The sequence below is a fragment of the Sipha flava genome, unplaced genomic scaffold (assembly GCF_003268045.1).
Source record: "Sipha flava isolate LNK unplaced genomic scaffold, YSA_version1 220_pilon_pilon, whole genome shotgun sequence".
Lineage (NCBI taxonomy): Eukaryota > Metazoa > Arthropoda > Insecta > Hemiptera > Aphididae > Sipha > Sipha flava.
In genome coordinates, this window is record NW_020272849.1 from 395,791 (window position 1) to 422,238 (window position 26,448).

General features: G+C 27.6%; 1 protein-coding gene across 2 annotated transcripts in view; it reads right to left on the reverse strand.

Annotated features, from left to right (window-relative positions):
* LOC112683164 (neuroglobin-like) overlaps positions 1-26,448 on the reverse strand; it is a 64,049-nt gene that overhangs the window by 4,909 nt on the left and 32,692 nt on the right. For both annotated transcript variants that reach the window (XM_025554064.1, XM_025554063.1), the window contains one exon: positions 11,994-12,225. In XM_025554064.1, coding sequence (XP_025409849.1) covers positions 11,994-12,225 — 232 coding nt within the window. The remainder of the gene's footprint in view (positions 1-11,993; positions 12,226-26,448) is intronic.

The window sequence follows — 26,448 nt, forward strand, 5'->3', positions numbered from 1 at the left end:
TATACACTTCAGAGTTAAAATTATTTTAAAGTTGTTGTAAATAATCATTAAAGTATAATAAGTCAACAGTTTTAAAAAAGCATCTGGTCATATGATAATAATTGGAAAACTTTTTAACTATTATTGTAAAATTTAAATAAAAAATATTTTTGTTCTCAAATTGTATACTTGAAATTAAAACAAATACAGTCTGATTATTGTAATTCATCGAACCGAAAAATTTAAATATAATGCAATTAAATCCTTTGTGCCAAAGTGCAATAATAATACAGTAGAAAATATTAAACACAAAATAACATGTTTACAGAAAATAAAACACTTTAGCATTATATTTCGCAGTGACGTCGAACGTTATAATTATAAATATTGTAATCATAAGTTGATAATTACACTTCGATTTCAAGCCATATTTTCTTCATCCGGCAGAAAATTGATATCGACGCATAGCAGTTAAATATATTATTTTAATTGGCAATAAAAATTGTTGAAGAATGATTGAATGAAGAATGAAGAATGACGATGAAGGAAATCTGATCAATTAACAACGGATTATAACTTTTTAAGTTGAAGTAATAAAAGGAGTAATATGCACGCCGTGTTTCGAGAACCGTTATTTTTTCAACAATAAGCAGGTTTCATGGCATCTTGGTACTAAGAGAAATAAATAAGAGTAAACTAATGCAACACCGAAGTAATTTCCAGTGTCTAATTTCGTATAACGTAATAATGGTTTTTATATTTTATTTTTGTAAGAGTATAGCTTTCGGTACATTATTTAATGGTCTTAATAATAATAAATGTGCAAATTGCTATCTGCCGCCGTTGGCGTTCACGCGTCGGACAAATGACAAGACTGCTGGCAACCGTTTTTGTTTACTATTTTATGCACGTTTAAAAAAATTAAGTAATATAATAAACGGAATTCTACCAAATATAGTCGCGACCCCAACCAATTTGCATAATATATAGGGAAAAGTGACTGCGGAAGAAATCGTGTGGTTATTCCTTGTAACATTTAACAAACTGAGTTATTTCAACTGACTCTTTCTACTTGTTCAGAAATAAGATTAACGCAATGAGCAATTGGATGTATTAATAGTGCGTATTATATTTCATAGTAAATAAAAGTTTAAATTTATTCATTAGTCCTTTTAAAAAAAAAATATGGATTCGGCGAGTATAGCGAAAAAAAAAAGGGAAAAAGAACTTTTCTTCACGTTGACTTCGAAAATAGTTTTAAGCGGTCGCTTGAGCTTATTATTAATTACAGATTAAAGTGTACGTAGTACACGTTGATATATTAAAACCTATTACGGACCATTTCAATACAACAAAAGCGTTCGGCAACGTTTTACCGCTTGCAATTATTCTAAGATTAATTTATTACCAAATACGACGGTCAAAACGTCGCGTTTCGCAACATTCGTAATGTTCTTTTCATTTATTGTACTGATCAAAATGAAATCGATAAAGCAGTGGATGCTAAGGGAAAATGCAACATTAAAAAATTGATGGGATCGGTGACTCCATCCAACTTAAATGGTCGAAATCATTATTCGTTCATCAACTACGCACAACTGTAATCGAAACCACACAAACTAATTGTGTTGTTTAACTAGTTTTCCGAAAATTTTCCGACAATTAAATTTTCTTCCAATTCGATTTCACGCAAACATGAATAATAGTTATAGCATGTGGTCTTTGCAAATTTCACATACTTATCCACAGATTAAACGTTATATCTCAACCCCAGGAATAGTTTTTTTCTCGAGTGCAAATTCTCGTATGATATACTCGTAGCTATGATAATCGTAAATCCGAAGACAGTTGATTATCTGTATGGGAAACAATTGGTCACTGATTATTCCCCAGTGATATCTCGACCGAATCATATAAAAAAATGTCATCTTCAATAGCCAGATTGACTTGACTAAAATTGATCGTTGTTTGCGCGTATGAACATTAAATTTCTTATTCGTGTTGATATTTAATTTTTTCGTAGTCGAAATCCCTCAAGTGTTAAATCAAACTGTTGACGATTCCATTGATGTATACATTTCGGTATTGTTTATTTTCGTAAATTTTTCTTTTTTCCCGTATAATTGATTTAATGCCCAATGGATTAACCTCAGCACCCCCGTATTTAAATCTAAATTTAATATTAAATCTTAATATATTTTTATTTTTTTTTTGCTTAATAATAAGTATGTGATTTGTATGAATTTATATGCTCATTCACTAGATTTATTACTTAGCTTAGATATCGCACTGAAATCAAAAAGTTAGATATTTTGAATGTTTGATTAATAAAGTCTTATAATTTGTACGGAATTTATAAGCCTATTCACGTATGTATCTTTTGAGATTTTTGCATTCAGATGTTTTTTTATCACTCAAATTTGAAAATAATAATAAAAATATTATAATATATAATATAATATATAATAATTATAATATATATTAAAACCTGAAAGGAAAAAATAATAAAATTTAAATTCTAATAAAATATTTTGATGCAAATCAATTTAAATAAATTCAAATTGAGTACTCAAAGTTATATTATTGGTATTTTGTGTTTTGCATGAATAATAACTAGGTATGTAAGAATTTAGATCTCCTCGTTATCAAAACTTTTTGAGAAAGTTTTAGATCACTCTAAATCAGGCATGTTAAACTAAAAATATCAAGTGAGCCAAATATATTTAATAAATTACTACTTGGGTCGTACATAAAAATCGACGAAAAAAAAGCTGCATTATTATATATGTATACATATTAAACCATCCATAAAACTTACTCGATTACAGTTTATTAGAATATAAGACCAATAATGTATACCTAATATGACATTCTCTGAAATATTATTAATACCTATTTCATTAAATATTTTATTGATATCTAGAAGTATCTGTATTATTAATAATTATTGTACTTACATTATTTTATATAATTTAATGAGAATTCCATAATAATTGTTTCTTGCTGTATATAAGTATGAAAATCTTTTAATAAACAAGTTATCAATATTTTTCAAAAAATTTTCAATTTTTAAACTTTGCATTTTTTAATAAATTATTAAAAAGAAATTCAAACTTGATTTCCGGTATGATAAAATGTAAATATTATATATCAAATTGGATGAATTTTCTTCAAATTGCACTGTGCACTATTTGAATATTACATTTATAAATTACTTAAGTAGGTTTTTTATGTAACTCTGCGGTTTCACAGAAGAATAAACGACGAGTGTACCAAAAAAAAAAAAAAAAAATTAGAATGTAATAAATTTGTCATCCAAGTAATTTAAGTGATATTATAAATACTAATTAACTTAAAAGTAAAAATCACACACGTAAAATCTTTTAATTTATTTCGATTGTGAATTAGAAAATTTAAATTTTTAAGAGTATCTGTTTATAATAATTATTCATAAAATAATGTACCTGTTAATTATTTAGATTATAATGATAAATATAAATTTATAATTAATAATAGCTACAAATGATAATAAAAATGATAATAAAAATCTTGGAATAAATTCAATTTCGATCAGCCATTATACAATAATATGAGTTAAATAATTATGTGATACACAATAATACTATTTTTTTTACAAAATGTGATAGAAAAGATCATAGACAATTAACAAATCTACCTTTATTAAATTTACATCATAAAGATTTTTTTAAACTGTAGAATAAAAAAAATTTCAAATTTGAGTTCTAAAAATCAAAAAATCCTTGTATACAGTTTTGTTGTAGCACAGGCCCCAAGTATTTATTAAAAAAAAAAAAAAAAATAAAATAAAATAAAAATAATTAACAATAAAGTTATTGCATTTGTCATATTATCGTAGAACACTCTGTATAAACTATAACAAATAAAAGCAGCTAAATACTTATTTAATACAATCAAATCATTCTTGACCAATCATATATTTTCCGTTCAAGTCAATTATGAAAAATCAATCTTCAAATCTATACTCGCTGGGGTTCTCTAAAGGTTTAAAATTAAGTCTATTCTATTTAATTTGTTTATCTCAATCCTAACCTAACCTATAGTCTTCCCACATCAAGGATGGCTTTAGTTCTTTGGAGGGGCAATATTTTTTGGTAATTACGTATACATATTTAAACAATTAGTCAGCATTATATAAATATTACTTTTATATATATATTTACATATATCATATAAAAATTACACATAATAACATCAATAATAATATTTTAAATAATAAAAATTAAAATACATCTAGGAGGGACATAGCCCCTATGGCTTCTCTAAAAACCGCCACTACCCCAAGATATAATTGAAAAATTTTCAATAACACATCTGTATATTGTAACTCCACGGAAAATAACCACATAATAGACTCACTTCTGGGTCATCTGAAGGGATTATCGTTTTTGAGTAAAACGTAGAAATTCGTAATAAAACTCCCAAAGAAGGTAATATTTTTAATCCGACTGCTAGCTGACCCGACAAACGTTGTTTTGCCATATAAATTATTTCTAGAGAATATTTTGCTAAAAAAAATAACTAATTTAACATAAGTGTGTAAAGATGTGGTATATAACTGGAAGATATATAAAGAGCTGTAAATGGTGATGGAATATAAAAATGAAAAAACATCAAACATTTAATTTTTTTAATAATTTATTAAAATTGATCCTTTAAAACTGTATGTATCGCTAATTATGACAATATTAGTAAGAAACAATATTAATCCTTTAATGCAACAGAGTGTACAATATTTATTGTTACCCCATCTTTCGCCAACACAAACAAACTTGATGGTTCGAGAGCACGTCACGTCCGCGTGAAAAAATGATGTTCTCAAATCTAAGACACAGACATACATCGTTTGGCCTTGAGACTTATTGATAGTCATTACAAATACCAATCTAATTGGAAATTGAAGGAGTTTAAATAGTTTTCGTACATCTGTGAGTATAATAGGGATTCGTGGTAATAATATAATTTCACCTCGGAATTTTCCATTTAAAACGATGGTTTCGATAACATATTTCATTCATTTTTTAATGACAAATCATGTGCCGTTGCACAACCATAGAGGGTTCAAATCACGAAGCAAAATAACCGGAGATCGAACTTTCAGTTGTAAATTATGTGGAAGCATGGCTGGTAAATCCAATGAGTTTAAAAACTTTTGGATAATTTACAGCTTCAGTAGCATCGCAAACTGTATCAATAGATTTTTTGATTGAATCGAAAGTATCGTAATCGTTCGCTCTCTATCTTTACATACATGTCGACCATAAATTGTTGACAAAGCTCACGACATCGTAGAATAACTTTGTCCTAATTACATCTAATCATCAACTGATATACATAATAATCCTTCGAACTAACATTCTTGTTTGTTTTGGCACCTGTTACGGGATCTTGTTGTTTAACATTTATGCAATAGCCATCCTTTAATACCAAAAATTAAATTCATAGTTTTAAATATTTTTTAATAGTTTTTTTAATAGTATCATTTAATAATTCATTTTCAATTGTGCAGTTATCAAATGAATCAAAAATTATTAAATTAAACTACAATTTACTAAACAATAACACTTAGGAAGTATGAAAAATAGATAAAAACCTTTTTACAGACCAACCAAATGTACGTGTATAAAAATTTCATTAAAATCGGTTAAGCCGTTTTGGAAGAGTATGGTAATAAACACTGTGACTCACTTTCCATGTTGATCCATTTTTTTGGCGTTGGCCGGGGCCCCCATTTTAACAATTAATTATGTCATATGGACAATTTTATAAGCTAAAACTTGCTGTAAATTTTTCAATTCAAAAGAGGATTCCGGAACTCAAAAAATCCATCATCAAAAAAATTTAAAAAAAAAATGGTTTTTCCAACAATTTTTTTCGTAAAAACCTTCTCCTGTCAATTACGAACAATTAAAAAAAAATTCAAGCCAAATCAGCCCAGCCGTTCTCAATTGATAAATTATTATAAATTTTTGGCTCCATTTTTATATAAGTATTCTTCGTCTCCTATTCACATTCGCATACCTTATGTGGGGTAAATGTGCTCAAACTCATCTAAAAAAATTTTAAATATTTCAAAATAAAATACTTCGCATAATAACTAACACACCTTTGTCATCAGAAATAGCTCTTTAGACAAAGTTCTTTAAATACTGCTTATCAACGGTTGTATTAAAAATACGACCAAGAACTTCCACAACAAAATAAAAACTCATCTGGAGCACAACTCTACAAATTACATATTAGATCACTACTTCAGCGTAGGCTTAAGAACCATGGCCCTCACGATATTATTTGTAGTAGAAACAAATCACGGACAACGGCCAGGGGCGTAATTATGAGGGGGATATGGGGGATAGATCCCCCCCCCCCCCCGTAAGCTGTTTTTATATATTGTCTTAAACCTATAAATAGCTCAAATACAAACTTATAAATTATTACGAAACTAAAAAACACCCGGCTTTAATATTTATCTGTAAACGTCTATGTTTTCTTTAATACACCAAAACGTCAAAATGTTCTTTTAACCAACATTTTAAATAGTTATGAAGATTCTAAGGTTAAAACTTTAAAAAGATTATGTTCTACATGCTTGGTGCAGCGTTATGATGTGGTAACAGATTTCATTGAACTCGTAGTTGAATCATTAGAAAATATTTCTAATTGGAATGATTTCACTGCAACGGAAGCTAATAAACTATTAAATGCTATTGATTCAGAATTTCTCATATCCTAATAAATTATACAAATAAATAGTAATTAATAAATATAATTTATTTTCTTTTATAATAAAATATTTTTCTAGTTTTTTTTTTTTTTTTTTTTATTACGATTGTTTAAGGTGCTACAAAAAGAAAAAAAATGATTTATGAGAAGCAGTAAGCTTTACTGAAGATATTATCATTGTATTAAAAAATATCGGATGAAATTGTGATATTGAATTTCAAAAATTGTTTTTGCTTGCAAAAGTAAGTATACTAAAATAAAGTTTATTATTATATGAATTATATAAGTAGAATTATGTTGATATTTGACATTTGTAATAGGAGATGTTAGTAATTATAGATATAGACTTAAGTACTAAAAGAATATCTAAACGACAAGTAAATCGTGTAAACTCAGATCCCAATTTAAGTTTTGAAGAATACTACAAAGTGTTAGTATATATACTTTACTTGGACTTTTTTATACAACAACTAGAAAAAATATTTTCAATCCATTTTGAAATTTCTGAAGGTACCTATGTTAAATTGGGCGATACCCATTTCCACCAAAAGTAGACCTTTCTCTTTTCCGCCAAATGAGTTATTCACCACGTTTTTACCAAAACAATTGTATACTACGCTTAAATTAAAAGCTATAGCACAGTAATAATTTTATTTAACATATACTATTAATTTAATAAAAGTAAAGGCACTATATAATATATATTGAGTGGAAAACGTAAAATTTTATTTAAAAAAAAATTTTCAGATATCAAAAAGTGAAAAAACGATATTATAATTATTATGGTATAATTATAAATGGTCAGACATAAAAATGTGAAAAAAATGATATATTATGGTATACAATACCTTAGTTATGTAAATTGTAACTATATATAATATAAAATTAGTTGATATTTGTTAACTGATCCAATAAAAAATTTAAAGTTGTTTATTATTAGTGTTTTTTTTTCGTATTTACTTTCGATAACTTTAGTTAAATGAGGTGTGGGGGGGGGGCATTGCTCCCCCAAGTTTGCCATACAAATTGATTTTAATCCCTTCCTCCAAGAAAAATTCTCAATTACGCCACTGACAAAGGTAAATAAAGGAGAGAGGAACTGTCAAAATGTAATATATATTAACAGTAAATATCTATATTATTATTGTGAACTAAAAAATTGTAGTAACTGGTAACATATATGCCAAATTGTTTATTACGAAAAAAAAAAAAATATTTATTAATATCATGAACAAGGTAGCGAAAGCTAGGAACAGTTAAATATAATAAAAAAGAAGAAAGAACAATTATTTAGAAATCTTCTTCTTCTTTTTAGTTACGGCCCTTAAGACCATCCTGAAAACACTAAATTTTGCCACCTATCCCTGTCCTCCGCTACTTCTCTCCACTTGACACCAGACTCTATCTTTTCCACTTCTTTCTTCACACCATCTTCCCATCTTAACTTAGGTCTACCTATTGGTCTTTTTCCATTAGGCTCTTCTTCGATCACCCATTTTACTAAAGTACCCTGTTTGCGCCAAGCATGTCCTGCCCAACTTAGTTTCCGCTTGGTGATCTCTCTAACTATATTCGGCCTCTGGAAAAGTCCTTGGAGTTCCACGTTATGAAGTTTTCTCCATTCCCTCGTTTGTGTATCGTATATGGGGCCAAAAATTTTCCGTAGAACTTTTCTCTCGAATATCATTAATCTTGATTCTTCTGTTTTTCTCATCGCCCAGGTTTCTGAGCCGTAAAGAACAATTGGTCTTAGTAGAGTCATGTACATTTTGATTTTTAGGGCTTTAGATAAGGCCTTCGATTTCAAGACTTTTTCAAGTCCATAAAATCCTCTATTCGCTAGTTATATCCTTGTTGACACCTCTGTCTTGATGTCGTTATCCTCTGTTATCATCGACCCTAGATACTTAAATTGAGACACTCTTTTGAACTTGAGTTCTTCAATTTTGATATATTGTTCCAGACCGCCATTTCTATTTCCTCGGCTAGCCACAAGGTACTCTGTTTTTTCCTCATTAACGGTTAGGCCCACTTTTTTTTGCCGTATTTATTAGGTTACTTCCAAATTTCTATATCATATCTAAATCTTCACCAAGGAGAGCGATATCATCCGCATATGCTAGTATTCCAATTCTGGTCTGTCCTAATATAACTCCTTCCGAAATGTTCATCTCACGTATTACCCTCTCCAGTACTAAATTAAACAGCACTGGAGACAAAGCATCCCCACAACAATTATTTAGAAATATATAATTTATTTAGTTGTTCAAAGAAAAAAATCTAAATCTTTAAAGAATTATTATGTAATAAATATAAATATATATTTAAGGAAGCATAATGATTATAATTTTGCTTTCTAAGCCTTACATAGAATATTTTGGTAGATAGAAGATTATGGTGAGGTATATTAAAAGAAACTTATCTTATAGCTCCAGGCCCATACATTATTTAATAGTTTATATAGAAGTATAATAATATTATTGAACTATCTATGTGTTCGTGATTGAAGGTTACGTTCTCCAGTAAATGTAATTAATGAAGTGTAATTTTTTTTTTTTTTTTTATTCATACATCATCATATGATGAAAATGTTTTTGAACTTTTCTGTCCGATACGATAAAATAGATAAGAACTCCATAATCCAAAGTATCAAAGAACAGTACAATATTTTTTAAACAAGTGAAATACTAACAATTACGTTGTAAGAAACTAAACATTTGTAATGCTTCGTCACAAGTGAGCGTAATATGTTTGTGAAAAGTTATCACCAGATAAATTTATACCACATCTTAAACATTTAATTTTATATTTATCTAGCTATTTCCAACTACTAATCAAAATTCATAAAAATTTTACATTTTGTAAAGACAATCTGAGGACATTACATTAATATCAAATAAATTAATATAATCAAAAAAGATGATCTCGTTATAATTTCATAAGCCTAAGAACACCATTAATTTAATATAGTCAATATCAATAAAACATAATAATTATCTATGTTAAAACTTAATTTCGATGTATAATTATGATAATAATTAAGTTAATTATCAAATACATATTAAGATAAAATTAGTTCTATTATGCTAATTTTTAAATGTAAATATAATGAAAATGTATTAAATTTTAAATATTCAGTATACATCAAAACCTGTTGTATTCTATTTTATTGGTATTTATTTTAATTTAAGGTCCACATAGTTTCTACATTTAAATAATAATAAAATTATTAATTTCAAAACTAATGATTATATTCAGCTTAATTGGTTTGAATAAAAATAGAACAAATATAATAATAATTTACAATTATGATGTGCAAAAAACATACAGTCAAATTTATTATTTGACTTATATACGTACGAATTATTAGTGTGAACTCAAAAAAATATCACTGCAAAACACTAGCAGTGGCGTAATTTAAAATGTTTTTTTTTTTTTTAGCATGAGGGGTTAATATTTCTAAATTGTTATTATCATATGTTAAAATGATTTCATTATAAATATATTACGCCTTATAACAATTTTTCATTATTACAAAATTACGTAGTCTATACATCCCCATATATTAGTCATACGTGATGTAATTGAATATTTTTTTATAAACATATAGTAAGAATTCAAAGTCTCATTAAGAACATCTGTATCTTATGTGATCATTCTTCTTTTTTTTAAAAAAAAGTAATTATTTTATATTATTAACAACCTACTTCAAATTGTCAATCAGAAAGCTATTTGAAGTATTTTACAATATGCGCCGTAAGCACTTTCACTACTCTTTAAGTGTTCTCTGAAAAAAATGCGTACACTTAAAACCAATACATCTCTATTCGCTCAGAATCTCAAATACTTTCGACTTTAAAAGTGCTAAGTGATTTTTCACGCTGTTTAGAAATTCTTAGTTTCATATGAAGTACATTATTCATCACTGAATGAAAACTTCAACATACTCGTATATAAAGAAAAAATATTTCGGTTTGATAACGAATTTAAACAGTACAATTATTTTAAAGAATAGCATTTTATATGATTATTTTCATCAGTTTCAATTATTGACACATTTTATGCGTATAAAATGAAGTTGAGAATTTCATGAGTACAAAAAACACCAAGTATCTGACCTTAGAATTTTCTTATTAACACAACAAGACACACATTTTTGCGTGGATAAAGTCTAAGAATATTTAGTATCCTGAGTTTTCCAAATCCATTTGGTTATGATTCATGACTAATGCATTTATATACTTCTCGTATGATAACTTAAATAGAATATACTTCTAAAATGCATTATTAATAATTGTTAACTTTAAATCAATTTCCAAATTATTAATGGTTATTGAAACATTATTTTTGAACACAATTAGCAAATCCACGTTGGACGAAGTATAATGGTGGCAGAATACAAAATTGTACAAGGCAAGGATGGTAACTGGCGACCCGCGTACTTTTTTTTCTGGCCCGTGCTACATTTTCAAATCACTTCATCACATTTTAGTGATTATCGGTATTTAATTTTATCACGTTGATCGTAAAATGTAGGTATTATATTTTCTCTAGCTTTGAATTCTAGCTAAATCATTAAATAACTAAGTTTAATGTATATATATATATATATACATATATCGGTAGATATAGCTAACATAGCTATAGGTGTTAGCCACTTAATTTATTGTAATGGTCAGTCGTAAAATTAAATTGTTGACAGTAAATGCAAATGATCGATTTCAATGACCTTTTTCATTTTTCATTTTTTTACTATGGCCTGCCAGATTTTAAAGTTCTAAAAATTAGCCCTCTTGTTACATTGAGTTGTCCATCCTTGGAAAAAAGGTAGCATAGTGTATTTGTAGTGAAATAATATTAACTTATTATAATCACAATGCGTAAACGAATATATTAATCGTTTAGATTTTTTGTACCATCCATTGATATAAATACATAGTATGTTGTATTTCATATTCAGAGGACACCTATTCTACTGGAACGTTTATCCCTCGATAACTCTGAAAACCAAATCGAAAACGAACACGTAATTACGTATGCGGTAATTGCGTACCGATAGGTTTTCGATTAAGTTTCATTACAAAACGGTCGGTGTACCGCCCGTCAGAGAATGTCGCGCGGGTAAAGCTTAAATCGTACGCGCAGCATCACATCGTGTACATATCGTGATCTATTTATTTTTATCTTTTATCTATCTATCGTCAGCACGGGATGCCTTCGCACGCGTATGTCCTAACGGCGTGGGAACTCACCCAAAAATATTCCGGATCGAAGCCCGGTATGGTCTTGTGCGTGGCGCCCACTTGGGTCAGGTACTGGAAGAAGTTGTCCAGGTCGTCCAGTTCTTTAATGCCCTCGTCCAGCGTGGTCATCACTTTGTTGGCATGTTCGGCTAGCTCCATGCTGTTGGCCTGCGCGTCTCTGGTCTTCAACTCGCCGAACTTCGTGAACAGCTGCAGGAGTTCTTGGTGCTCTTCGAATAGCCTGCGGGGGGGACGAAAAAAAAAACAAAAAAACATAATGTAAATAAAAAAATACGAATCGAAACAGCGATGGAATGCGCCCTTTTACGGGGGTGTGACAAGAATTAGACCGGCAACGGGTAACGCTCGGTAATCGCTCGGAAAATGTAATCGAAGCGTAAACGACCACCTTGAACACGAGTTCAAGTGATGTAGGCATATCGGAGCCATATGGGACTCGCATGCGTTTATAAATCATAATTCGTCGATCTCTAAATCTATGATTTTTACCGTCCATTGATGATCGTAACATGAATTAATGGTACCGCGCATGAGGATTGGTGTATTGATTTCACAAAATCGTAAAAGTATAATAGTTGTTGAAAGAAATCAGAAATAAAAACACGTACGCGGTCTTCCATCAGAAAAATGTATTTTTATCGTTAACTAGTGAAGTAGGTGACATTCCTTGCGTCGTATGTATTCTCAGTGTTTTCCGTTATTGTTACAGCAACGCGTACCCTAATCAGTTATACGTGTTAGACCAAAGATGGTCACGTTATGTGCACTTTTCGCGGAGGTTTAAAAAAAAAAACATATTTTCTCGAGATTATTTATAGACAATAATTAGATAATTTATATTATCTTTAAAACTGTAAAACCACGGTGCTTTCGAATCAATTGATTCATGCATGTGCGCGTGATTCGGACCACGGTCGTGTCGTGCAGGGAGGAACATTCGTCTCGGTCGGGTGTGCAAGTGGGAAACATTTCGCCCGCTGAACCGTTTCAATGTTTTACGTGATATAAATAATTTATCGGCAACGCGGGATACTCTGTCTTTATGCTAAGCAGCGAGACCGAATAATGCTTTTAGCGATCGTTTCTTCCCTGTACGACCGGACCGTTTGTCGACAGATGCCCCCTAGCGTGTCACGGGGTATTGGTACGCGATGCTTGCACGGCAATTGGAAAAATATTATAACAGTGGATCGAATCGCGAACCGAATAAGATTCTCTTCGCGTTTGGTTTACGTTTTGTTACCGCTACCATACCGGTATGAATAATGATACGGCGGTATGCGTCTGCGGAACCGAGATCGCGGACTAGTGTGTTTCACGCCCATCGAGACGACGACGAGAGTTCCGCAACACCACCGAATAGATTACCGAGAGATCAATCCGCCCACATAATTTTTGTCCACGGACGTGCACGAAAAACAATATGTAAAACGCACGCTTTCGATCTGAATATGTTTCGTTATAAATAAATGATCGTGCACTGTAACGATCGAGTAAAATCTAAATACCAATCCCGATGCATCGCATGGTCCGATGGACCATCATTAGATTCAATATTAGAACGGAAAAATAGTTTGTGCGCAATCCTTAAACTTGCAACGTTCCTTGTTCAATTGCTGTGACGTACCGTAAACTGTTAAAACTGATGACTTTTTGCTCGAAATCTCGAGTGATATTTCGTTGAGTTTAACACTTCGTTCTAAGTGTGTGTTTCATTGAACATTAAATGCACTTTTACACTAACGTATATTTATAAACGATTGTACCACGTTAACTGTTTGCACGGAATTGCATATTCCAGGTTATAATTATCGAGCAGCTGTGTACGCATTTCGTTATGATTAATATATGTCACTAATGTTCTGTTGGTTAGTTACATTTTATAATATTAATTATGTATGATAAATATTTCTATATTAATGTATGTATTTTACCGGATCACACGATATTTAAGCTTAGCGCATGTTGGATTTTTATCGTACGGAATACATTGTTTCGGTCAAACCAATAACGAATCAAATTATTAATTCAGTGTAAAGCATACACAACCGCTGTTCTCGTAATATATTGTCTAATTCTATAATCTCGAAAATAATATCGGAGAAAACGATATTGTACACCTTATTGCTTATTTCGTTGTAATCGTCAGCGTTCCCCGATAATGTTTAACCACTTCAATCTCTATATTGTGTACACAACACGATTGCATATATTAATCAAGTACTACATCTACTCTCTTGATCGTACAGAACGCTAAAACTATTCAAATATTCAGTGTATCTACAACGTATAGATAAGCATATAAATGTAATAACAACAGCTCAACGTTAAGTACGCGTTTGTCACATTGGGCATCAATCAGTCAGGACCACGAGTACACCTACTCGTCGATCGCATAAAGGCAAACATAATACATCATGTTAGATGTGTTGTGCACGTTGATTGTGTTATAAGATTTTAATATTTTCAATTTGACATAAAACTCACGCATTAGCGTCTATATCGATGTATACTAATAACTAGAGGCAAGAAAGAACTACAAGTTGGGTGTTAAGGAAATTGTACTTATTAATTTATAAAAAATAACAATATAGTATAATATATATTACATAACAAAATGCAATATTTTTGTATTTAGTTCGATTATTTACCGGTTATTATTAGCAATTCGATATGTTATACGCTTTGGTATAAAGAATTGGCGATTATTCATTAATTTCAATTACAGACAAAGTACAGAATTTTCAAATGTATATTTAATTGAAATCACTTCATCGGCAATAAACATTGCATCTGCATAAAAATATATCTAACGCAAATTATTCGCGTTTTATATTATAATATTGGCATTAAATTTTAACTCGAAATGTACTAACCCATAAAAATCAATTAAAAACTGCTAAAGATTCGATTTTCGACGTCTTGTATTTTTTAAGTTTTAAAACTTGCCCAGACCCATTGCAAATGTCTAATGAATCTATTGTTATTTAAATCCATATTGAATATTGTTTTTGAAAGTACGGTGTTACAACAAACTGAACCATTATTACTTTTTCAAAACTTTTAAGACCATAATATTGTTCTATGAGTTTCAGTAATGTGTAAATAAATTACAACATAAATATACATAATTATCATTGTTACTCTTGTACGATAATTATAAAAATAAGCAAAATCCATTGATGCAAGTGTCATTATAATAATTCTTCGTAGAATGGTTACGTTGTATTTAATATTATGTACTTATTACAATACATAAATAAAAAACATAATAGTATTGTTATGTAACTAGCTGTCACGAAGGCTTAAAAACGAATAGTAATGATTAAAATTATTTTAAGTCGTACTATACGTCAGTCACATTTGGAGACATGAAGTATAATATAACAATTCATTTTTTAGTGACTGTTGTATAAAGTACATATCAGTACATGCTGTGTGTATTCAAACTTTGAAATAAAAATAAATATGTATAACAAATCTTTGGTTGTTCGCAAGAAAAAATTATTATAAAAATTAGTTTTTACAAAAATAACTTTTAAGTAAAATTGTCAATGTACCGGAATGATACAGGGATTACTACATCGTTTTACACGTCTGGTTTTGATAATTCAACTCAAAACCGTAGCAAATAACAATAAATAATAATGTTAAATGATGACGGAAAAATAATTATGACTCAAAAAAAAAAAAATAAATAAATATTACAATTGGAAATGGGTACACAATAAAATATAGGTCCAATAAAATTCATAGTTAATTTGTCATCATTTTTTTTTGGAAATCAACTGAAAACGCAAAAAAAAAACAGTTTCCATGAATTTTCCATTATATATTTTCAAAATTTTTGCTATTCCGAAAAAGTATCATAAACAATTTAATTTCACATAAATTTCACATTATATTTCTCTTAATGCGTTACTAATTTAATTAAAATATCTATTTATTATCGTATTCACAAGACTAAGTAACATTTGAGTGACAATGTCACACTTTCAATTTAAATATATTTTTATAAATTGTTGGTTTAAAACAACACAAGCATTTTAATACTGTAGTTTTTAAAATTATACTATCACATTTATTTTATTAACATTAAAATGGATATTAAAATGTTTTTATTCATTTTTTAATTAAAATCATCCATATATAACATATTTTTTAATACATTTTATTAAAAACTATATTTTATACGTTCTAATCAACTTCAAACTTTAACTATATCTGGCTCTCAATCTTATGTACAAGCTCTTTTCTCTAACTCAATAAATTCGTCTCTCAATATTTCTCAAAGTTCAATTCCTTCAACCTCCATTATATCCATAAACATCTTAATATTGAATTCCCAGCAAGCTTAATGGTCTTAAATTTTTTCTTAACATGTCGCTTAGCATATATTTATTTAATAATAAATATAATATATCTATTCTATACCGTACATTGTTCGGAGGTCTTAAGATCTCCAGATCATTATTAGTCTCTTTAGCCACAATTTACCAATCTCCCATGCTATCTACCTTACATTTAACGCATCTCCCTTTTGCACCCATTACCTTTACGATGCAATATGTGACGTGAATCACATAATTTTTCATTTTCTCATTTTCCTTCCCTCTCAGTTAGCTACAGTTGTTTTTTTCAAGTAGGTACTCATTCTCTATGATACTCTTGTTCTGATTAAAGTATCCTACATTTTCTTCTAACTTTCCTGATATATTTTTCTCGATTTCTCTTTTATTAAAATACCTGTTTATCTGTTGTAATCTAATCTTAGTATTTTTTCTTTATTGTATCGGACGTTACCTTCATTATCATTTTTATATTTTGATTAATTTATTTCTAATATTTTTTGCTCTATAATTTATGAATGTCTAATATTGAAATACTGTTTAACAATAATATCTGTTTTAAATAAATTCAATAAATAAAAAAAACTTAAATTGTTCACAATACGTTTTGGGTATGGACTCTAAACTAATATTAGCATATATTCCTCCAAAGAGTTTTATACTATATGGAAATAAAATTAAAATCATTATACAATCACTAAGTTATGAATACAGTGATTCGATACAGTTATCAAGTATACAAAAATATTACAGCTGTATAATAATAGCCGGATTGTTGATCATTTTTTAAAATAAGCGAATAATTAATGAAACAGTCATATCATAGATGTCACACTTGTGCAAATTTATAAATAAACCAAAGTTGTGGAAATGGGACTTTTCGGCACTTTCGTATCAACGATGTCGTTTCGGCGATGGTCCATTCGGGCGATGCCTTTTTGGCGATAAGATGGGTAATTTGCGCTTATTTTAACTTTTTTGCGACTCCTTTGTGAACAAACGTACATTTTATTTGCGCACACGAATTTTTACCAGACATTTTACGATATAGTCATAAAAGTTGCTATATTGCAATTGGTATCCTAATTTGCTCAACCGCCATCCTATTATTAGTATTATTATTATTATTATGACTATTAAGTCAAATAATAGTTTTGGGCGCGAACGATTATCATCGGATAGTATAAAATATTTTATGAAACACGTTTTGTTAAACAATCCGTAGCAGCTATAGTATGTCTGCATTTGTATTTGTATGATATTAGTGATTTTTTTTTTGTTTTCGTACATTTCTACTACAATGGCATTGATTAATTCCAAAAGAAATAACGACATATTGCACCACGACGGTTTTGTGTATTTATTCGACAAATTTAGTGTAAATGGGCAAACAAAAAGTTGGTGATGTCAGAGAAAGGACATTTGTTCGGCCAGACTACATACTGATGCGCATAATTTAGAAGTCATTAAACTTCTTAAAAAAGAACACACCCATTATTCCGAAGCAGCTAAAATCGAAGTAGAAATTGCAGTTTCAAGAATAAAGACGAGCAATAGAGAGACGATGGAGGTCACGTCTTCCATAATAAACGAATGTATCAATGGAATAACATAACCCGCAAAATTAAGTGATTAAAATAGTTTTAAACGGAAATACAAACCTATTAGGCCCGTTTCACAGTCGCGCGTATTGTACTTGATTTACTTTGGGTAAATTTCATGTGCGCCGATCGCACAGACCCAAACGCAACCTCGTCAGTTTTACGCGATTTATTAATAACACGTAGGTACAATACGCGCGGCTGTGAAGCGGACCTTAGTGTTGTCTGACGATATCGATAATTCTATACGATTTCAATATCGGAATAACTGATCATTTACGTACGTAAAATATACGTTAAAAATATACTACATACTAAAAATAATACTAAATTATACTATATAATAATAAAATATAGTAAATTACCCTAATGTGTAAAATATATTGCACTATTTGGAATTATTTACTGATATTTTAAATATTGTTTACTATAGATACTAGATAAAATTATACATTACCAGTTTTATTATTTTGGAGTTCTTCAAAATAATTAAGCTTTGCATAAAATTGTTCGGAAAAAAAGGCAACAGAGATAACTTAGTTACAGTGGCACCAGTCGATTAACGAACTTTGATTATACCGGAAATATATCGATCACATTCACCGACTTATGGCGTATGTGAACAATTTTTATTAGCAGATGATAATAATGAGTTATAGTGAGTTATAAGTGAGCTTATAATAATAAAAATTTCCAAAGCCTGATACTGTGGTGGTACTTTTAGAGTAGCTTTAACATTATTTGCACAAGTTTATGTGATTTTGGCGGAAGTATTAGGAGGTGTACATCAGATCGTTTATGCATTACTTCCAAGTAAAAATAGTAGCATTTATGAAAAGTTTTAGATATGTTAAAACAAATAGAACCTAATTTAAATCTAGATTCGGTCGCCTACGATTTTGAACCAACAATTTTTACAGCTATAAAAATGCATTTCCTATGTAGAAATATTTGAATGTTACTTTCATTTATGTCAGAATTTTAATATGATGAACTGCATTTAATTTTCCAATACAGAAATTAACCAAAATTTGCAGTACATGCAAAAAATATTATCGCATTAGCTTTTGTTCTTATACCAGATATTGACGCTTGATTAGACATTTTATCGGAAAATGTATCAAATGAACTTATAGACTTACTTGATTAATTCGAAGGGAAGGATGATGGTAATCTGTACATTATGCATGTTTTGGATAATGAAGCGTTATGTAATAGACTGTTGGATCGCCAACTTTTAGCCGAGACTTGATTAAATTCAGATTGTGTAATATACTATATTATACTTGATACACTGTATAAAGAAATAAAAAACGCAACACCGTTGGTAGGAAAATTAAATATATATATATTAATTTCAATAAAATATAGTAATTATTTGTCGAAAACCTCCACCTTAAAATATTGATTAAAGAAAAAACGAAACTTGACCATATGGGCTAGACAAATATGATAATAATATTTGAAATGAGGACATCCATGGATTACAGCTATAACTGAAAATGAAAAATAATATATATAAAAAAATTAGAATAATTGTAATGATACATCACTACATGCCCGGACTTCCTCAGGTATCGCCCCGAGAAGCATTAATAAAATATCGTCTTAACCACTTAACCATCGTGTTGCTACAGTGGTAGGAAGAAGAATTATAAGCATTGAATATAATATAATAGCCATCATTACACTCATTATCATGTAGATTCTACATTGTAGAATGAATTGGCGATCGAAAAAAAATAATAATAATCAATTATGGCCAATACCCCGTATAAAAATAACAATACATTTTAATCGTATCCGATTTTTTTCGTACAGCCTAGAATGATAACAAAACAAATGTAGAGATATGGACGGCAATAGTGGTTTTACTATGTGTCTTTGCCATAGTTATGTATTGGTGTGGTATTCATTGTTATATGGAAAGGAGTGGAAAGTTAAATATTTTTAATTTCTCATTCCTCCAGTTTTTTCATTACCATAAGACGGTTATGCGAATTAAATTTGGTTAATCGACCCTTTTACGTGCCTTAATATGGTAGAATATTGCTTAATGGAGTAGTTTAAGAGTTTTTTTTTTAATTTAATTCAAAATATTTTGCATCAAGCATAAAATTGTAAAGAACCTAAATTGCAAATTAAAATATAGCCTATAAAAATTTCATTATACATTAAAATGTCTAGTTTATCTATTATTTTCTATGAAAAATAATATAAAATATAAATTATTTCCTTTTTCAGAAAAAATTAGCATTTTCAGGTCTTTCAATATATTTCTCAAACGATAGTTGTTACGACCATAAAAAACTTTAAAGACGAAATAAAATTGTCTGTAAAAAATATAAATTAATTTATATATATATATTGATGTGATTGAAATAAAATAATATAGTGTAAAAAAATAAGTAAATATTATATTATAGTCAAAGTTATATTAATTATACATGAATTAATGTCTATTTTTACAAACAGGATAATTATTTTTATAATAATTTACAAAATGTAATAAAAATTATATACAGTGAAAATATATATCATTGGTGGTTTTTCATATAGAAAATAAAAACTGTCAACTTTATAAGTTCTTTATAATTTAATATTTCTCAAATTTTAAATCTTGCATAGCAATAATAATTCTAAAGGATTGAAACGCTCAGCTCATTGCTTACGATTTAATTAACTATGCTCTTTAATAGTTTATATGTATATAAATAAAAAGTCTTGGTAATTTTTTTGACATTTGAAAACGCTTTGTCTTTTATTCACCCGACAGTCTCATTCAAAATTCATACATTTTAATTTAATAATCCAACTTACGTAGTATTATAAATTGATTAAGCATCTTCATTTTTATTAATATCGTTTTTTTTTTTTTTTTTTTACTATGAATAGTATTATATAAGAAATAAAACGTTAAAATATAAAATATTAAAATAAAATATAAGTTGACTACATTTTTTTTATATATCTCACACGGGAAAACTTGATGGAATCTTTATAGCATGTGTTGAATTTTAAAGGTTACAGGAAATATTTCGAACGCTAGACCTTAAATTTAATTTGGGTTTTTTTTTACAGGGTACAGGACTTAAAAATACATATTTTTTTGATAAATTCTAATTTTTAACTTTTTTTTTATCTGCGCATGCGCGGTAAAATAAAAATTTCTTAAATAGGACTTATTATTTTTAACACTGAATTTGGTTTGCTCTATTTTTTTTTTGATCAACTTTGATCTTTTCAGTTTTTTGATATGTTCAAAATTGAAATTTTGAAGACGGTCGAAAGTTTTAAATTAGGTAATTCGTATTTATCACATATTTCAACGCTCTACGTATCTTAATCAAGCATTTACAAATATTATTATAACAATTTATATATATTAAAACTACAAGGTATATTTATCATAACATTGAATTTATAAACAAATATCATAAGATAATAATAATAATTTATTATTCCACAAACTGTTCAAAATTATTGTTTTGAACACATGCTTCCATTCGTCTAAGTAGTTCTATTTGTGTAGCTGCTATTATTTGATTTTCGGTGAGTTCAATACATGCAATGATTATTTTATTTTTCAAATCATCAAGATTAATAAGTGGATTTTCATAAACTACTGTTTTTAAATGTCCCCATAAAAAATAATCCAACGGTGTTATATCAGGTGATCTAGCGAGCCATTGTACTGGACCATATGTACCCATCCATCTATTGCTAAAAGTTTGATTAAGGTGTTCTCGAATAATAATTGCATTATGGGTGGGAACATCTTGTTGGAAAATGCTTTGAAATATGCGATAAATACGAATTACCTAATTTAAAACTTTCGACCGTCTTAAAAATGTCAATTTTGAACATATTAAAAAACCTGTATAGATCAAAGTTGCTCAAAAAAAAAAATAGAGTAAACCGAATCTAGTATCAAAAATGGCGGTTCTTATTTAAGAAATTTTTATTTTACTGTGCATGAGCAGATAAAAAAAAAGTTAAAAATTAGAATTTATCAAAAACATATGTATTTATAATTCCTGTACCTTGTAAAATAAACCCGAATTAAATTCAAGGTCTTGCGTTCGAAATATTTCCTGTTACCTTTAAAATTGAACACATGGTATAATAAATAACACCTTAGTAATAGCATGTAATAATATAATTTTGGAAACTTTTGTAAAGAAAAACAAAGAACATACGTACTTATAATCGTAGAGTTAATTTAAAAATATTAAACGCACACAAACATGTACTATTTATAGAACATAGGTTATATTACTTAAAGTGAAAAATAACAACTTACAATAATCAATATAAATTTTAAATATCTTGTTGAATTATATTCTAGTTATAAATTTTAGAACGATTTGTTACATTTATTGTACTACAATTATTAATTAAAAAGCGAAAATCAACTTTTTTTGTGTGGCAATTCTCGATATTGGATAAATAAGTAGAATTTTCATAGCATTAGATCCAATATTTTTTTTTAATAGAAATTCAGAATCATAGTACTTTAAAACACATAAGTAAATATACATGGATTAATATAATGATACGCATTTTCAAAGTAATCTTCAATAGTTCAACTTCTATTGATTCCAAATGGACAAATTTATATTATACTTGAATAGTATATGATATCAAATGAAAAATAATTGTAAACAACTAATATGGTAACTTATAATTATGAATCATAGTTCTTAAAACGAGTTCACTTCATACATTATGTATAAGTTTCAGGACATAAATTCAACGTCATATAAGTTAATTAAAACAATTAAGTCGGGTTAGTTTAAATTATTACTAGGTAGTACTATTAGTAAACTAATGTTTAACCAAAATTAAATTAAATTTTTATAAGAAGGTAGAAAAAATATTGATTTCCAAAAATTATATAGTAATTTATGGAATATAAATATATATTTATTTATTTATAGTACAATTTTTGTATAGGACTATAATCAATATTCAAAGTTTTCAACTTTATAAGAAATTAATTAATTTTATTAGTTCTAACAAACTGAATAAAAACATTTGACTGACTATTTTCAAAAAAAGAATATTTATGTATGACTCTTAACAAAGAAAATTGATATCGATTTTCTACAAGAAAGTAATCATCATTAAAATGCTAATAAATTCACCACAATCCAAACTTAAATCCTCATATAAAAAATACTGGTATAGTATTTAATGAAACAATAAAATATAATTCAAGACAATAACATTTTAATTTAAATACATTGTTATTTTCAATTATATATATGTATAAATATAAATACTTACAGATTTTAGGGTTTTACAGAGGGTAAAATCCCTAAGTAAATTCAAAATAAAAAGAAAAATTTTTAAAATATGTTTAACAATTATTTTAAAATTATTTTTATTAAAATATTATATACGGTAAAATTTGTTAAACCCCCGAAAACGATGACTCCGAGATTACATTTTAGTTTTTTAATAAGACCATGTGTCACGACTTCCTGTGATTTTTAATTTTCATATTTTTTGATACAAAATGAATCCTTCACTCAAGACTTTTTCACTTCTATAAATCGATCCTCAAATATTCTCGTTGTGCTTTATGTATATTTGTATTGTCAATTTATTTTACTCTTTGTCTTAAGCTTATTGATTTTATATACATGTAGTCCTTCACTTATAACTACATTCAAAAAAAACTATGGTATAACTATAATGTGCTCATCGAAGTAATTCATAATTATCAAACCATTAAGCCAATTTTGTTAAAAACTGAAATTATTGTACACCATACGCAAACAGTATAATTTGATAATTATACTGTCATACTATGAGTATAGTAATACATACTAGCGAAAGTCAATAAGCTAGGAGAAACTTAAAAATGACTGTCAAATTTTCTAATTTTATTATAAGATATACATTATGCTATTAGTTTTTTTTTCTATTCTTATTATCTAATCAAAAATTGAAAAATTATTAAAAAAACTTATTCGGATAACACATCTTAATTTACAGTCAAATATACTGGTAAAATATAATCATTTCTATAAATGTCTATTGTCCTGTGTATAGTTGTAATAATAAAATGTTATTAGTATTTATATTATAAAAATATAAAAATGTAACCAACTTAAAGAGGCACATGTTTGAGTAATAAATGTTGTATAATAAAACGTATTATTTGATTAAATTTGCATATTACGAGGAATAATCGTACTCGAAAAATTATTTTATGCTTATATGTATATAATTTCATATAAGTAGGTTTGTTTATATATTTATTTATTGATATTTTACCCATAGAACATTTAATTCAAACATTAATTTTGTAACTCGAATTTATAACGATAATAATAATTATTATCGTTATAAATACGTTATAAAATTCAAAATTTTAATACAAGCATAAACAATTATTGTTTATGCTTGTATTAAAATTTTGAGCTTAGGAACAAATAATTCTATACTTATTATATCTGCAAATATAATTTAATATAAATAAATAAATCAACTTCTAAGAACAAAAATCATTATATTTATGGAAACTGTATTTCAAACTTCTTTCCAACCTTATATTTTGAGTCAAGACTCTTGAACCTTGAACACTATTTATGAAACAGTTTAGGAAAATGATTATATAAAATTGTCTAATAATTTTATTAAAATAAATATATATGATATAAATGGACAAAAGTCATTATTACTTTAATTATTTTCACTGAGTATTTCTTACACTTAGAATACAACAAGGAACTTGAAAAATTTATTTTTTCAAGTTCAAATTGTGTTTCTTTTTCAACTAAAATATTATTGTATCACATATTGTGGTGCAAATTGATTACTTACTAAAAAAATGGATTTATAAAAAATATAATTATAAAATAAGTTTAGAAATAAAAATACAATCGAAAATGTTTAAAAACGAATGTTGATATGTATTAAAATTATAAATAAAATGCATTATTGTTAATTAAATATTTAATTTTACTCTCAAAACTAAAGCAGCTTAACAGTATAAAAATTAATTATTTCAAGCAAATATTTTAAAGCTTAACTAAGATGATACATAATATATAAATATTTGTGTATAATTTATTAGGTAATAAAGTCGAACCAATAACGAATATTATGGTTTTTAGAAATAATTCGTTAACAAGGAAAAAAACTCATATTTTCACTTAAAACATTATTTTATACTAAATAAAATGTATGCAAATAACAATGTGTTAAATAACCCAAAATAATAATAACAATAATGCTGTGCGGTAATAAATAATAAACAGTAGTGAATGTAATAGATAATTAGAAAATGTATACAAATATAAATACATAAGTATTTGTAAGTATTTATATTGGTAAGTAATTACCAATGTTTTATTATTATTATTTTTTTCTTTTTTATCGAAGAACTATACAAATATTCGAAATTATTTAAATAATTAAAAATATCACATAGTATATTTTTGGTATGCTGAAATCTACGACAAATAGTGTTAAACGTATTTTGGTATTCCAAAAACATTATTGTTCCATACTATTGATAGGTTATATTAAATTTTTTATAATCTTTTTACTCTTAAAAAAAATTAATTTGAGCACACTGTTACAAATTAAATTACTCTAAATATGCACAAGAGACAGAAATATTAACAATATAATAATACAGTGGTTAGAAAAAGTTTAAATTAAATATATCAGTCACACAGTTACGATCAGAACATACATCAGTAATATACATTGATAGTATCAGCGTAGGTAATTTTTTACTTCTCAGGAAGTACTTTTGTATACAATATATATCCCAATGAATGTGTACCCAAATAAATACTTTGACTGCCTTCTTATGAATTGTAAACTTTTTCATTTTTTCATATTTTTTTTTATTAAGAAAATAAAACCTTAAAGTTATGTCAATTCGAAAAAGAGTACATTTAAGAGAATCCAAATATCGGTCGTCATATTCTAAAAAAAAGAAATAAATAAATAAATCAATAATAGTAGGATGTACAAATCGCTTCTCTAAATCGTTTTGATTTCAAACGTTTGAATGGTGATGTGGAATTGCAGGAGTCAACTATTCAATGAATAAATCTATACTTTCTGAAAGTCCCGAAGCATCCATCTAAGTAAGATTCTTCAAAGTAAATATAAAAACTAATGTTTTGTATTCATAAATCGTATGCAGCAGACATTATATTTAATTCTCTGTTATTCAAATCAAATGACAATAAAACAGATTTTCAACGGTACAAAAATGTATTATAGTATGAATAAATGTTAAAAATAAGATTTGGGCTCAAACTAAGCATACAAATTAAATAAAGTTCTTTGTAGAAAATAAACTTTAGTCAGAAGACAGTCATGAACTCGTGTTGATTTTAAATGTATTGACATTCTAATCTATATACATATCAATTCATATTCATTAATTGAGAACGGCTGGGCTGATTTGGCTTGAATTGTTTTTTAATTGTTCGTAATTGACAGGAGAAGGTTTTTACGAAA